This window comes from Ananas comosus, linkage group 1, assembly GCF_001540865.1.
Source record: "Ananas comosus cultivar F153 linkage group 1, ASM154086v1, whole genome shotgun sequence".
Lineage (NCBI taxonomy): Eukaryota > Viridiplantae > Streptophyta > Magnoliopsida > Poales > Bromeliaceae > Ananas > Ananas comosus.
This window is the reverse complement of record NC_033621.1, coordinates 1,774,851-1,789,148: the sequence shown is the minus strand read 5'-3', so window position 1 is coordinate 1,789,148 and position 14,298 is coordinate 1,774,851. Positions and strand designations below refer to the sequence as shown.

The 14,298-nt window shown below is 33.6% G+C and overlaps 2 protein-coding genes across 3 annotated transcripts; one reads left to right on the top strand and one right to left on the bottom strand.

Annotated features, from left to right (window-relative positions):
• LOC109716890 (oligouridylate-binding protein 1B-like) lies at positions 5,506-11,216 on the top strand. 2 transcript variants are annotated; one of them, XM_020242504.1, is made up of 12 exons: positions 5,506-5,650; positions 6,720-6,781; positions 7,216-7,318; positions 7,450-7,526; positions 7,605-7,666; positions 7,757-7,844; positions 7,982-8,057; positions 8,140-8,170; positions 8,442-8,561; positions 9,639-9,721; positions 10,024-10,197; positions 10,565-11,216. In XM_020242504.1, the coding sequence occupies exons 1-12, from the start codon at positions 5,519-5,521 to the stop codon at positions 10,838-10,840; spliced, it is 1,284 nt and encodes a 427-aa protein (XP_020098093.1). In that variant the 5' UTR covers positions 5,506-5,518; the 3' UTR covers positions 10,841-11,216. The 2 variants fall into 2 exon arrangements, with proteins under 2 accessions (XP_020098093.1, XP_020098082.1); XM_020242493.1 differs by having other exon boundaries at positions 9,636-9,721.
• LOC109719396 lies at positions 12,638-13,979 on the bottom strand. The gene is made up of 2 exons (XM_020246046.1): positions 13,382-13,979; positions 12,638-13,244 (listed from the first exon to the last, which is right to left on the bottom strand). The coding sequence occupies exons 1-2, from the start codon at positions 13,852-13,854 to the stop codon at positions 13,061-13,063; spliced, it is 657 nt and encodes a 218-aa protein (XP_020101635.1). The 5' UTR covers positions 13,855-13,979; the 3' UTR covers positions 12,638-13,060.

The window sequence follows — 14,298 nt, the reverse complement described above, 5'->3', positions numbered from 1 at the left end:
CGAAAACAAATGGGTGGCAAAAGTGCCGGTTTGCTATCGATAGTATTCTAGCTCAACTCTATATATATATATATATATATATATATATATATATATGGGTGCAAAACAATATTATACAAAATAAATAAATAAGTAAATCATCTAATAATAGCAAATAAGAAGAAGCAGTTGGATGAACAGCATCATGCCACGTGAGGTTCTATATCATCCACAAAAACCAATTTTATTTTTTTTTAGTAAACAATAAATACCAAAAAAGAAATAGGTTTAGTTTTTTAAGAAAATGCAAGTCACGTGAACAATTTCGATTTGGTCCTCCTAATTGACCCCAAGTTAAGCATTTAGGGCCTTTTTGGATACACAGTAAAATATCTCCACGGAATTTATAAACTGTGGTTTTGGTCTAGATAAAATAGAGAATCCTGCAACTCTAAAAAATTTCACGTATTCAATTTTTAAACTGTTTGGATACGCATTGTACAATTTTACAGGATTTTTCTAAATTTTAAGATTAAAAGTTAAAATTTAAATTTTCAAAAAAAATTTAAAATTTAAAATTTGATATGTGAAATGTGAAATTTTGAATTTTGAATTTTAAATTTTAAATTTTCAAATTTGAAATTTACAAATTTAATATTTATATTTTAAATCGTAATTATTTTTAAATTTTTAAATTTTTATTTAAAGTTAAATAAAAAATTAAAATTTAAAATTTAATTTATTTAGATTTTAACATTTAATAATAATTAAAATTTAAAGTTTAAAAAATAATTTAAAATTTTAAGTTTAAAAAATAAATTTTAAATTTAAATTGTAAAATTGAAATTTGAAGTGAGACTTAGATTTGAATTTAATTTGAATTTCAAATTTAAATTTTGAATTGGAAATTAATTTAAATTTTAATTTTAAAGTTAAATTTAAATTTTAAATTAAAGTTGAAATTAAAATTTAATTTTAAAATTAAATTTGAAATTAAAAATTTAAATTGAAATTTAAATTTAAATTTAAATTTAAATTTTAAAATTTAAATTTTAAATTAAAATAAAATAAATTTAAAATTTAAGTTTTAAAATTAAATTGATTTAAATTTGAAATTGAAATTAAATTTAATTTGAAATTTGATTTGAAATTTAATTTTAATTTGAAATTTGAAATTTAAATTGAATTTGAAAATTTGAAATTTAAATTTGAAATTTGAATTGAAATTTAATTTAATTTAATTTTAAATTGAAATTCTAATTTAAATGAATTTGAAAATTTAAATTTGAAATTAAATTTAATTTAAATTAAAATTGTAATTAATAGTTTCAATGTGATATTTCAATTTCAATTTTTCATTTTAAATTTTAATTATGTTAAATTAAAATCTATGTGAATTCTAAATGTTAAATTGGGATGCTTTTTTTAAATAAGGAAGATCAAAGATATGTGAATTTTTTTCTTTGTTAGATTGGATTATACTTTTACTCATTTTTGGTATATTAACTATCTCAAATTACGTTATTTTTTTCCTACCAAACGCCGTTCATAGTTATATTTTTCTACCTCCATAGTCATATTACTACTACGTTTCAGGAGATCCCAACGGCTTAATGAGAAAATAAGAGTGATATAAATAAAAAGTGACATGCCACGACTATTGGAAAAAGATTTTTGTTTTAAAGAAATTATTCAATAACATTTAAATATTAAAATCTAATTATAAATTAGTAAAATATATTGGGTTTTATATAAGTATTGTTAAATGTAATGTTGGATTAGTTAATTAGATAATATTAGAAAAAAATTAGTAGAATAATTAAATTATCAATCATAAATATTAAATACTTATTACTTTTGTTACTGTAAATTAGATAATACCCATTTGTATTAAGTATACGACTCAAAAAATTACTTAATTTAACTTTTGAAGTTATATTGATATGTTAAAATTTAGTTTTGAATTTCATATTAATGTTTAAATTATGAATAATTGAAATTTTAATTTTTGATTTAAATTAAAATTTTGAATTGGAACTGAAAGTTTTATCTTAAATTTGTGTTTTATATTTAAAAAAATTGAATTTGATTTATAATTAAGTTTTAAATATTGTTTTGGATTTAAATTTACAGTTTGATTATAATTTGAAATCCAACTATTGTTATAGACATTTGAAAATTTCACAATATTCTTAGTTGGATAAAATCAATTTTGTAAATCAAAATATTCTGTAAAGACCAAAATACCCTTTAAGTAGGTACCTGGTGAATGAAATCTATGCCTCAATAGTAGGTCACCTCTAGAGTCATATTAAATCTAAATCATCTATTAAAAAAAATAAATGGTCAAGATTTATACAGTATATTGAAGTATTACTCTTTTTTAAAAAAAATAATAAAAAAGGGTCTTTGTTTCTCTAAAAAAAGTTGCAAAGCTTCTTTCCTTTTATTGACTTGTATAAAATGCGAAGGGTGATATAAAAAAAAAAAATAATTATTGAATGAAGTTTTAAAAAATTATTACTTCAAATTTTGGTTTTATTTCTTGAAAGCCATCAACTTGTCACTAGAAATTGAATGGAGATAATACTAGATCATGCAAAATATACTCAAATTAGTGTTGTAGAGAAAAGTTTAAGTATATGTTTGGAAAAAAAAGGGCTTGTCCATTAATGGGTCCAACTAAATTAGTATTGGATGGGCCTGTTTGTTTCACCAACGGTGAAGTTTAGATTGAAATAGACATTCAGGTGGAACTAGAGTTCAGATAAAATTTACTTTTCATTCGTTGTTTGTTTGTATAGTCGTGAATCTGAAGTTTTTTCGGTTTTACTTTTCAAAACTGACTTCGGCTCAAGATGAGTTGCAGTCGATTATACTGTTTTGAAAATTTTGAGTTTCAATCGAAGGTGAAATTATGGTGAACCAACAACTGAAGCAGGCATTTACGGCCAAGAATCGCTTCACTCCTCTTTTGATGGGACAGAACACACCCCAAACGCAGTAATTTTGATACTTTAGATGTTTCAGATGTTCACTTTTACAATGCTAGCCATAAAATGACCGTGGAAACTTCGATCAAACATATATTTAGCCCGCTTTTTAGATGTACGTTCCTGTTGCCATTTTATAGAACCAACGCAGCGAAACTATAAAGCACGCTCAACCTAACGCAAAAACATATCTCTTCATATTTCCGCCCTATAATTTTTTTTATATTTTTTATTTTTTTTGTTCCAGTAGCATCAGGCGGCCTCAATACCAAACGAACTCTTCGTACATTTTCTTCGAAGTGATGACACTTTATTGTGCAAGAAATATGATTGCCTTATTACGGGCCTGTTCGGTCCAATTAAAAGCGTAATTTGAACATATTTGCTCAAATGTGGATCCACATTTAACGGCCCATATTTTTTAAATCAGGCCCAAATATTACAAAAACAGGTACTATGAGTTGAATGTCATGTTCTTGTAGATATTTGCCACCAGAAAAAAAAAAAAAATTGTTTTCGAATTTTGAACATCACGCATGGTTGTAAAAACTTATAGAATTTATTTTTCAATTTTTTTATTTTGAATTATTAGATATAATTAAAATTTGATCTCAACAGAATAACATGTCATTGTTTGATTGGCTTGCATACAAATTATGCTTACGATAAAAACTCAGCGCAGGATAAATTGGGCCAAAATCCAGCATAAATCAAATTGAGTGAGATACGGGCTTTTATTCAGGCCTAAAACAAGTTAAACACAAACTTGATTTGCATCGAAGTTTAAACGTTCAGCTTGTTTTGGACCTTTGAAAATTTCAAAATTTGATTTGATAATTTCAAATTTGATTCGATATAATAGCCGTCACGGTTTTGAAACTCAAAACAAAAATCAAATAGCAAGTTGGCACAAGCACATAACTTGGTGTCAAAAAATGAATATCTACTGAAGTTAATTTGAATCAAAATTGAATTCTGAGTGCAGAGAAACATTTCAGGAGAAACTGATTTTCCCTTACGCAGGTGGCAATTGCTTGATGGTCGATATCCGATATTTCAAATTTAAAATCTAGTTGCTTAACATTTTCAATTAAGTTCATTTATAAAAAATAAATAAATAAAGTAGGTAACATGTTATCTTTTTATGAAAAAGGGAAAAAAAAATGAGGAGGGGTACGCCCCAGGGCCAATACATCTCTTGTTGGTGAATATACTTGTTTCTCGCTAGCGCGAACAAATATTAATAACACCTAGTGTTCTCATATATTATTCATTTATTTTAATTCAGCACTTAATATTTAATTAAAATTCTTCCTTTATAACTAATAAATTTTAAAGTATTGAATTTGAACAAGGGCAAAACATACAGTTGTGTGAAGTGAGATGTTATTATCTGTATCTGGTGCATAAGCACATCCCATACACCACATTACTAAAACTTTATTGAAGAGATTAAAATACAATTATATAGCTGTGTGAAGTGAAACGTACATTGAAATGGTTTCAAAATCAAATGCATTCTACAATATTTTTTTAAAAATCTAATATATATTAAAATTTATAAATTTCGAATACTGGTTTTCCGAAAATTAGATATGGTAATTTTTTAAGCAACTAAATGTATAGGTAATAAAATTTTTAAAATATATGAATTTTAAAAATGTATTTTAAAATATAATTTTTTTTAAAATAAGCCTATTAAATGAATTTTATGCAAAAAAATATATATTCTTTTCAGATGCACCAGCGGGACAGAGAAAAAATATAGTGTGAACGGTTCCAGTGTAAGACCGTTCTCTCTGTTATTCACATTCAGGAATGACAGATGAAACATTCTAACATTGAGTATCATATGCTTATTAAATTTTTATCATACAAACTAAATAAATTTTTTTACACGTCGAACCTCGTATCAAGTAAATAAAATTTTAAAAACAAATATCATCATAAAATTTTATGATTCTTCTATGTTATTCCCTAACTCTCTCTCTCTCCTTGCATTATCTACTCTAAAAGACTAGAAATTAAAGATGTAAGTACCGTGGTACGGAATCGTGTCGAAAATTTGTCAGCACGATCGGTCATAAATGTGTGCCTATAATAACATAAAATATTTATTTTTTTGACAACAAAATATTCTAATTATTTATTATATATTTTTGTTAAATATTTTAAATTTTATTAAAAAAATTACTTACTAATATAAAAAAATAAAAAAATTTATGTAATTTTTGTTAGCATGAAATGGAAATAGTAATTGCAATAATTAATAAAACCATTTATTTCTCTTTTTGTGTCTTAAATACTCGTCTCCGACACCCTCCCCTCGCCTTTTCCGAGCCCTCGCACTCTCCACCATTCCCCACCACCCCACACTGCCCCACTCCTCCTCCCCTTCCCAACCCCCAACTCTCCCACCTTTCTCTTTCCCTTTCCTTCTTCGTTCTCCCCCTTTTCCCCAAACCCTAACCCTAACACTGACCCTAAGACCCGTCGTTCGGGTTCTATTGGGGTGACCGAAACCCTAGGGCGAGAGGAGGGGGAAGATGCAGCAGCAGCGGCTGAAGCAGCAGCAGCAGCAGCAGCAGGCGTTGATGCAGCAAGCCGCGCTTCTCCAGCAGCAGCAGCAGCAGCAGCAGTCGCTCTACCACCACCCGGGTCTCTTAGCCGCGCCGCAGGTTTCTAGCCCCATCACGCGCCCTTTTCCATTCCCGATTTTAGGGTTTATTTGTTAAATATGCTGTATTTGTCCGCTTTCTCGTCTCTTGTCGTCGTACGTGCTGTTTGCTTTGAGAATTGTTGTCGTTTTTAGGGTTTTAGGGCGAGTGGTGTGTGGATTGCGGAGTTAGGGTGAAGGGAACTTGTGTTTGGTCTCTCTTTCTCTGTTTCATTGGTTTGGAGTAGATTTTCGGGTATGATTTGAGGAATTAAGCTTTAATTGGGGTACTTCTTTGTCACTTTGTTTATAATGGGGTAAATTAATAATTTTTATTTAGGTACATAAGGATCATGACTCTTGAGGTACTTTAGCAGCTTCATTTTGACCTCGTTTTCAGCTTGTCTTTTTGATATTCCTCTTTCATCCCAAGCTATTTGCCATCCAATTCTTAACAAGTGCTCATTTTGAGGAAGTTGCATCGACAAGCTTAAGACTTGTTCTTGAAACATCTCAAGGGAGGAATGGCTATGAAAGCTTCCTCAGAAAAGTTTGTCTTTTTTTCCCCCTGTAGTTACTAAACCATGTGGAATTATAGTTGAATAAATTGAGAAGTTCTATAATAATGTGCATTAGAAGTCCTCCACCTAATTGGTTAAATGGCATGATAGTAAATTCTGCAATTATAGAAAATTTGAAAATGACAACTGTTACAGAAGTTTCCCCCTCTATTCAGTTAACCTTGTCCCCCGCTCATTTGTTGATTGCCTCTTAGCCCTGTTCTTTGAACATATTTTCTTCTTTTGATTACTTCTTGTAAGTACGGTTAAATGGTACTAGATTATGTTAGAACAGGCTCTTCAGGTTGTGAGTCTTTTTTTTATGAATGCATGAAACAATAGTATGCTAGACTAAGTGTAGAATCGTCTAAGTCTCCTTGGTTTTTTTTATTTTTTTGACACACAATGGAATTTCTTGCCTATTTCTTTTGTTATGTTCTTGCTGATTTTTTGCTTTTCACTAGGTTAGGTTTTTTTGTATAGGATTTTTTTTGTTCTTTTTGCTTGCTTTTTTACACTTTTATTTTGCAGATAGAGCCAATCCTAAGTGGAAACCTGCCTCCTGGGTTTGATCCAAGTCAATGCCGCAGTGTGTGAGTGTCGCTAGGAATCTTTATTTTGTTTTTGGTTTGCTTTTTTATTTCTTGTTTCTGGGATGATTCATTGTTTGTTTTAATTGGGGAAGTCACAACAGTGTCGCAGTGTACATGTTAAGTTGTTGATGAGATTTAGGACAAATTTTAGCAGCTGGACTACGAGCTTATGTCTTGATCACATATGGAATGAAAAAAATATCTAGTCTTATTTGAAAGATTTAACTGTTGGCTTCTGTTATAGTCTTATCTACTTTGGCAAGTATTGTTGGAAGTTTCTATTAGCCATAGGAAGTTTTGTAACTTACAGGAAAGAATTTGTGTGTATTGTTAAAAAGATGTGTATTTTTTGGGATTATAATTGTGGGTATGCATTGAATAAATATGAGTGATTGTAACCTTGGTTTGGCGCTGTGCTTCTTGGAAATATTTAGGTATGTAGGCAATATTCATGTTCAAGTTACTGAAGCTCTACTTCAAGAAGTTTTTCAGAGTACAGGTCCAGTGGAAGGATGCAAGCTTATTAGAAAGGAGAAGGTAGGTTATTCCCCCCTTTTTTCTACTTCGAACTAAATGGACTGGAATACCACCTCCTGATCTTTAGTGATATAGAAATAATTATCCTTGTCTAATATTATGTTTTTTACGGTTGACCGTATTTGGTGCAGTCGTCCTTTGGTTTTGTTGACTACTATGACCGCAGATCTGCTGCACTTGCAATTGTCACTCTTAATGGGCGGCAGCTGTAAGTTCCTTTTTTTGGGGGGGGGGGTCTCCTTTGCTTTTCGATAATCTTACTAGTGTTTATTATATCAAATTGCAGGTTTGGTCAGCCTATTCGAGTTAATTGGGCATATGCTAGTGGGCAGAGAGAGGACACTTCAGGTGTAGTTAAGATTATTTGCTATATATTTGTTTTTAAGGCAACTTACCTTTATTGTGCTCGTGTAATCTCATTCTCGTAGTGTTTCACAGGGCACTTCAACATTTTTGTTGGAGATCTTAGCCCGGAGGTTACGGATGCTATGTTGTTTGCTTGCTTCTCTGTATATCCCAGCTGCTCGTAAGCTTCAAATGACTGTTTTTTCGCTTTCTGTTCTTGGTCAATTTATTTTGACAAATTGTTGGTGAATTTATCTTTACCAAGTAATTCTCATTATTTGTATTTTGATGTCAAGTTAATAAAATTCTTTTTGGTAGTGATGCTAGGGTTATGTGGGACCAAAAGACTGGACGTTCGAGAGGATTTGGTTTTGTTTCTTTCAGGAGTCAACAGGTGATATTTTGATGCACTGTCAGTTTGGGATATCATTTGATTTGTTTCACCTTTACTTAATTTTTATAATTTTTTTTGGCAGGATGCACAAAGTGCCATCAATGACTTAAATGGTATTACCTACACTCAATTGTCTGCAAATCGACATAGTTGCTTGAAAGCAAATCTTTGATTGCAGAGGGTTTTACTTCTCTTGATCAAATTTATTCACACGTTTTTTTGGGTTGGGTTTGGACTTATTGGGTTCTGTTTCTTCCAAAATTCGACCCCGAAGTATAGAATAACCTAATGGGTTGACTTGCCTTGACTATTAATTATCTTTCTAATGGATTGAGCAATTTGACTGCTAAGAACTTATATTTTACAAAATCATATGTTTTGCAGGCAAGTGGCTTGGGAGTCGGCAGATTCGTTGCAACTGGGCAACAAAGGGTGCTACTTCTGGTGATGACAAACAAAGCTCAGATTCCAAGAGTGTTGTGGATCTGACAAGTGTTTCAGCAGGTAATGTCGTCGCTGGCTGATAATTTAACTGGTTTATTCGAAGTTTTATCTTGATGATTGATCTTAATTTCAGGTTTTCTTATATTGTTGACATTCATATTTATCAAATAATGAGTTCCATCCATATTATTATTCACCTTGATCTTTTTCTTGATTCTCTTCAAGCTGTAGGGTTGATCTTGTAGTTTTCATTTTGCTATGTTTATGTTCTTATTATAAGACACTGCTGATTATAACTTTTTTCCATATTATAAAATACTGCTGCTTTATGCTTCTTAGTTTTCAGTTACCATGTACTCCTTTCGACATCCTACTTTTTTACATTTATCTTTGTTGCTTCAGTCCTCATTACTGCTGAGCATTTTTGAATCTAGCAATATCATGTGCGCCATTGTTATTCATAAAATTTATATCTAGTGCTAGCAACTTGGAGCATTCTATGAATTTCATCAACCTGCCTGTTGTTTGGATATGAACGTCTCAAACTCTCCCTCTTTCTCTTATTCTGCATACAAGTCACTAAATTATTAGACTTTGTTTGTCGAGTTAGAGCTGCTGATCGATCAATATCAAATACTGTAGATTGGCATTTCTTGGTGAATTAAATTTTAAACTAGACCTAGGATTAGTAGAATTCTGTTGGTGTGAGTAGGATTCTATAAGTGTTGATTCAGTTGATGATTCATGGTTATGGCTTATTGCTTTTCTTTTTCATGTAAACTAAACTTAATTTATATGTCATTAAGACTTCATTTCTTCACCTTGGAAAATGATTGGCAGAAAAGGATGTGTGAGCAATCCAAAAGCTTCATAATTGAAAATTGTGCTGCTCTTTTTTTATTTTCCTTATGATACTGGGTTCATCTGAATTCCATCTTTTTGTCCATAAGTTTCTGCTTTATAGTTTTTCTAATTCAGATTGTCGCACAGGCTCATGCTGTTGTGGGCATTGAGCATCTTTGCTTGAAATGTTCCTTTTGTATTATGGAACCTTTGATATATGCTGATATTTGTAAATACTGTTGGCATTATAGTCTGACTATGAATAATGCCATGGATATCTTTCTTGTGCAGAAGATGGCCAAGACAACATAAATAGTGATGCTCCGGAGAACAACCCACAATACACAACCGTTTATGTGGGAAACCTTTCTCATGAGGCAAGTAGCATGTGTTCAACATTTTCTTTGTATTCACTTCCAATCCAGCTCTTAAGAAGTGCTATGTCATCACTTTTTGCTGCATCAAACACTTGTTTGCTGAAATTGATATTCTTTCCTAGTGAATTTGTTTTCGGTTTGATGCACTTGTCTGCTAAGCATATAGTCGAGGAACTGTTGTACCATTGTTATTTTTGTCCCTGGTTTTCTTGTTTGGTTGCTTAGATCCAGGTTATTATTGACTACAATCTATCTTCTTTTTTTTTTTTTTTCTGACGTCTAAGCTTTTGAATTAATGGCAGGTCACGCAACTTGATCTTCATCGTTTTTTCCATTCCCTTAATGCCGGAGTGATCGAGGAGGTTCGTATCCAGCGTGATAAAGGGTTTGGTTTTGTGAGATACAGCAGCCATGCTGAAGCTGCCTTGGCAATTCAGTTTGGGAGTGGTCGTCCTCTCGGTGGAAAGGCAATTAAGGTACATTCTATCTTTTTAATCTCCGGATGCGAATCTTTACACCAGTTTAGGTGGGCTGGCGGAATAGGAGTTTAGGAACAATTTAGATGAGCAGTTTTGAATTATTCCATGATGTTCAAATTTATGCTTTTCTTTCCATCAAAACTGAAACTGAAACTCAAAATTTTGCTTTTATATCGCTTTGATTGTCACTGTGGAATTCGAAAAAGAAATTTCACAGATTAGCTCATAATTTCACTCATCACAACTAAATCGTCTACAGTTGGGATTTTTTTTATTGGTTTCTAACGATACTTTGCATGTATTCATGTCATTGCATATCCACCTTTTTTTTTTAAAAAAAAAGAAAATTCCCTTTCTTGTGTAGTGTTCTTGGGGAAACAAGCCAACTCCACCTGGGACATCTTCTAATCCGCTCCCTCCTCCGGCAGCAGCAGCCTTTCCTGGGCTCTCAGCGTCCGAGCTCTTGGCCTACGAGCGCACTCTAGCAATGAGCAAAATGGGTTCGAGCCAGGCATTGATGCAGGCCCAGGGCCAGCTTAAGCAGGCTGCTATGGGCCTCAGCGCCCAGGGCGCCAGTCAGGCTATATACGACGGCGGGTTCCAGAGTGTTAGTGCCAGCCAACAGATGATGTACTATTAGGTCGTGAAACCCTTCCCATTTTACTCTTTCCTATATTTTCTTCAAATCTTTATTTTTGCATTTAGTATACTTTTCTTTCTATACTTTGAACCTCTACTATTATCGTGATTTTATAATGGTGGCGTCTCCCCTTGTTTGCTTAAGTTTGTACCGATATACTACTATTGTCATCATGTAAGGAGTGTTTGTAGGAAAAACCATTTAGTTGGGGAGCTTTTCTCTTCAATTGTTTTCTCTCTTCTTTTTTTTTTTTTTGTTTTTCTTCTTGTCTTGTGTTAGATTTCTGAGGTCTTGTAACCCTGGTTTGTGAATCTATTATGATGGCATGTCGAATTTATAGGCTATATATATATATTTCTACCTAGCCGCAAGCATATCTTGTTTTTCGCAGATCATAAAACTTTAATCTGCGAGTGCATCTTTGGTTCTTTTCGTGCCTTAATGCATAATTGCGGAAAATTTGAATGGTGCAATGTTGTGTGTTATTTTACTAGAATTTTCTGTTTGAGATTTTGTTACTCGACTCAGAAAACATCCTTTGTAGTAGTGCAATAGAATTTTCAACTACCCTGTGGGAAGTGTGAAAAATAGTACACTATTGGATTGTTCAAACTTCAAACTTCGTGGTGTATATCTATTTCATCTTTTGTTCCTCTGTTTCTTTCTCTTCTTCTTGGACGTGAGTCACTGCTGTGTTGCGCAATATCTTTCTCTGAGATGGATTTTTGTGCTTGCGGAACTTCGTGATACTCACTTGTACATGATTTGGGATTGAGAAGAAGGTGAATTTGGGACTGATCTTATGGTCGTGGTGTGTATACATACGTATATAAGTGCCCGTATTATGGATTTGTAAGTAGTTTCAAGTCGTGTGTACTTGGATCTAGCACGGGATTGTTCATCCGCATGTAATAACATAACACAAAGCATTAAACTCGCTCAAAACTATCCCTCCATCCATGTTCAAGTCCTGGTCAAAGTCGTCGGCCCAATTTTATATATATTCTTGTATCTGCACATTTTGAGCAGGACTTGGTCTAGGAAATTAAACTTTCAAGTGATAAATAAATAAACAAATACTCTCCACCTCTCAAGTCGAAGTTGCTGCGTAGGGTATCGCCACAACTTAAAATAGAATAAATGGACTCATGATCCGAATAAAGGAGATCCCCCTGATCAAATAAACCTCGAGCCATGGGCCTTCGTCGCAACAGCCAAAGATCGAACTGTTCCAGCAAATGAAGAGTTGATTCAAGAGCAGGATAAATTACGACGCCCAGAAAAAAAAAGGAAAAGAAAAAGAAAAAGAAAGAGAGAAGATTCAATAGCACATCTCACAATTTAGTTGGGAGTAAAGTGCTTACTCTAACCTGCTTTCTTTTTACTCGCTTTTTCGCACAATCTTCTAGAATATGTTCAACATAGAAGCTTGTAGAAAGAAGTGAGTAGAAGCTTTTTTTTTTTTTTTTTTGGCCAAATCGAAAGCGTTGTTGCCTTTTGAGACATTTCGAATACATATTTTATTTTAAACATATATTATATATATATATATATATATAATATATATATATATAATATATATATACTATTATTATACTGATTTTAAGGCTGAATATGATTTACCAACACAGCCATTAAAATAATACCGAGTACGAGTAAAATATTTATATATTTAATCAGAATCATAATATCTTTTCTAGCAAGTAATAACACAACCTGAAGCATCACCAAACTGATAAATGAGCTCATCACTGCATCCATCCTCTACAAGTTCCTCACTCTTGAACAAATATATTCTGGTTTAATGCTTTGTTATAATTATAATAATGATGCGTGCAACATTAAAGTTCCCATAATAAATTCATCATATTCTCTTCGTCACTACTGCCCGATTTTTCCGATCGTGAGTATCAAATTACAAATATGTTACCATTTTTGTGCTAATTTTAAGTGAAGCTGATCCGAATAAAAAGGGATCATTTGATCCAAATTATATAATATAATAACTTTCGAAAACTAGACAAAATTTCTTCTCCTCGAGTCGAGATCAAACCCTCCTCTACACCCTCTTACACAAAGGCTCATGCGCTTGATTCAATCCTCGTGTATAAAATTCCTTATTATATTTTTCTATCCGTGCCGCCGCCATTGTCGTCGTCGTCGTCGTCGTCGAGATCTGCTGCGCCCGATTCCTAATCTCTAGAGTGATCTCTAGAGTGATCACGCCACGACGACGCCGGTGAAGAAGAGGGGCCCGCCAGAGCACCGCTGGGGCGGGGTCGACGCGATTTCCTGCGCGGCCGACTTCCGCCGCACCCGGTCGGACCCAACAAAGCTCTCCTGGCATTCCTCACTCGCGATGTGCCGGTACCTGCACTCCATGCTGCAGAACGCCTTCTCTCCTCTGCACCGTCCAAATAAAATACAACACCGTATTATTATACGTAATAATATGTGCGCAGAAAATTCTTACACACTAAAAATATAATTTTTTAAATATAAAAAATAAAAAAAAATAAAATTAATAATCGATTTACTCACTTGTAGATGTAAATATCCTTTCCGTGGAGCCTCTTCCGACACAAGTAGCAGCAGCTCAAGAAATCCAAGAGGGAAAACTCGGCGCCGCCGTCGCCGTTGCCGTCGCCGTCGCTCCTCTCCTTGAACCCGCACGCGCTCGCCGAGCACGCGCCGCCGCAGCCCCCCGACTCCGCCACCTCGAACCGGCCCCGGTTCCTTCTGCTCCTCGGCGCGGCGCTGGCCCCGATCGCGATCGGCGCCGCCGCCGCCGCGGCCGAGCTCGACGCTCCGGCGCCGCAGAGACGGTCGAGCGCGGCGACGATCGCAAGCCCGACCCCGTCGGAGTCGCGGTTGCGCCACCCCCGCGGCGAGCGCGCGTCGCGCTCCAGCGGGCTCGTGGGGCTCGGGAGCCCCTCGGCGATCCATGGCCGCTCGATCGCCAGCATCGGCTCCGGTGCCTTCCGGATGGACGGCTGAGATTCCCTCACCACCATCGCTCCTTCGTCTATAGAGAGAGGTAGAGAGAGAGAGAAGGAGCGAATGAATTGAGAAGGAGAAATTTGAGACTTAGTGAGGCGTATTATTGAGGAGGTATTATATTATATATATATATATATAAAAAAAAAAAGGGAAAGTGAGTTAAGTGTGCCCTTTTTGTTTTAAAAAATAATTTATTTATTTATTTAAAATAGAATATTTTAGTTGGTTGAATAATTTGGGCAATGATTGGTTGTGAAAACTAGGGGACTACAATATAGTGGGCTGCTTATATATAGTGTGAGTCCTAAAGTGGTTTTCAGTGTTATGCACCACATGTACATATAGTAGTAATACAAAAAATTAAATATTTTATATACTTACTATCACAAAAAATAATAATGGTGCAATTAATATATTTAAACAAATTATTTTTTGTCGGATGTCATGTGTATTTTTTA

Excerpts from the sequence above, each read along its gene's own strand:
- LOC109716890 (XM_020242493.1), top strand. The coding sequence starts at position 5,519 with ATGCAGCAGCAGCGGCTGAAGCAGCAGCAGCAGCAGCAGCAGGCGTTG. Across the intron at positions 5,651-6,719 it reads GTCTCTTAGCCGCGCCGCAG|ATAGAGCCAATCCTAAGTGG; the intron begins GTTTCTAGCCCC and ends TTTATTTTGCAG. Across the intron at positions 7,667-7,756 it reads GCAGAGAGAGGACACTTCAG|GGCACTTCAACATTTTTGTT; the intron begins GTGTAGTTAAGA and ends AGTGTTTCACAG.
- LOC109719396 (XM_020246046.1), bottom strand. The coding sequence starts at position 13,854 with ATGGTGGTGAGGGAATCTCAGCCGTCCATCCGGAAGGCACCGGAGCCG. Across the intron at positions 13,245-13,381 it reads AAGGATATTTACATCTACAA|AGGAGAGAAGGCGTTCTGCA; the intron begins GTGAGTAAATCG and ends TGGACGGTGCAG.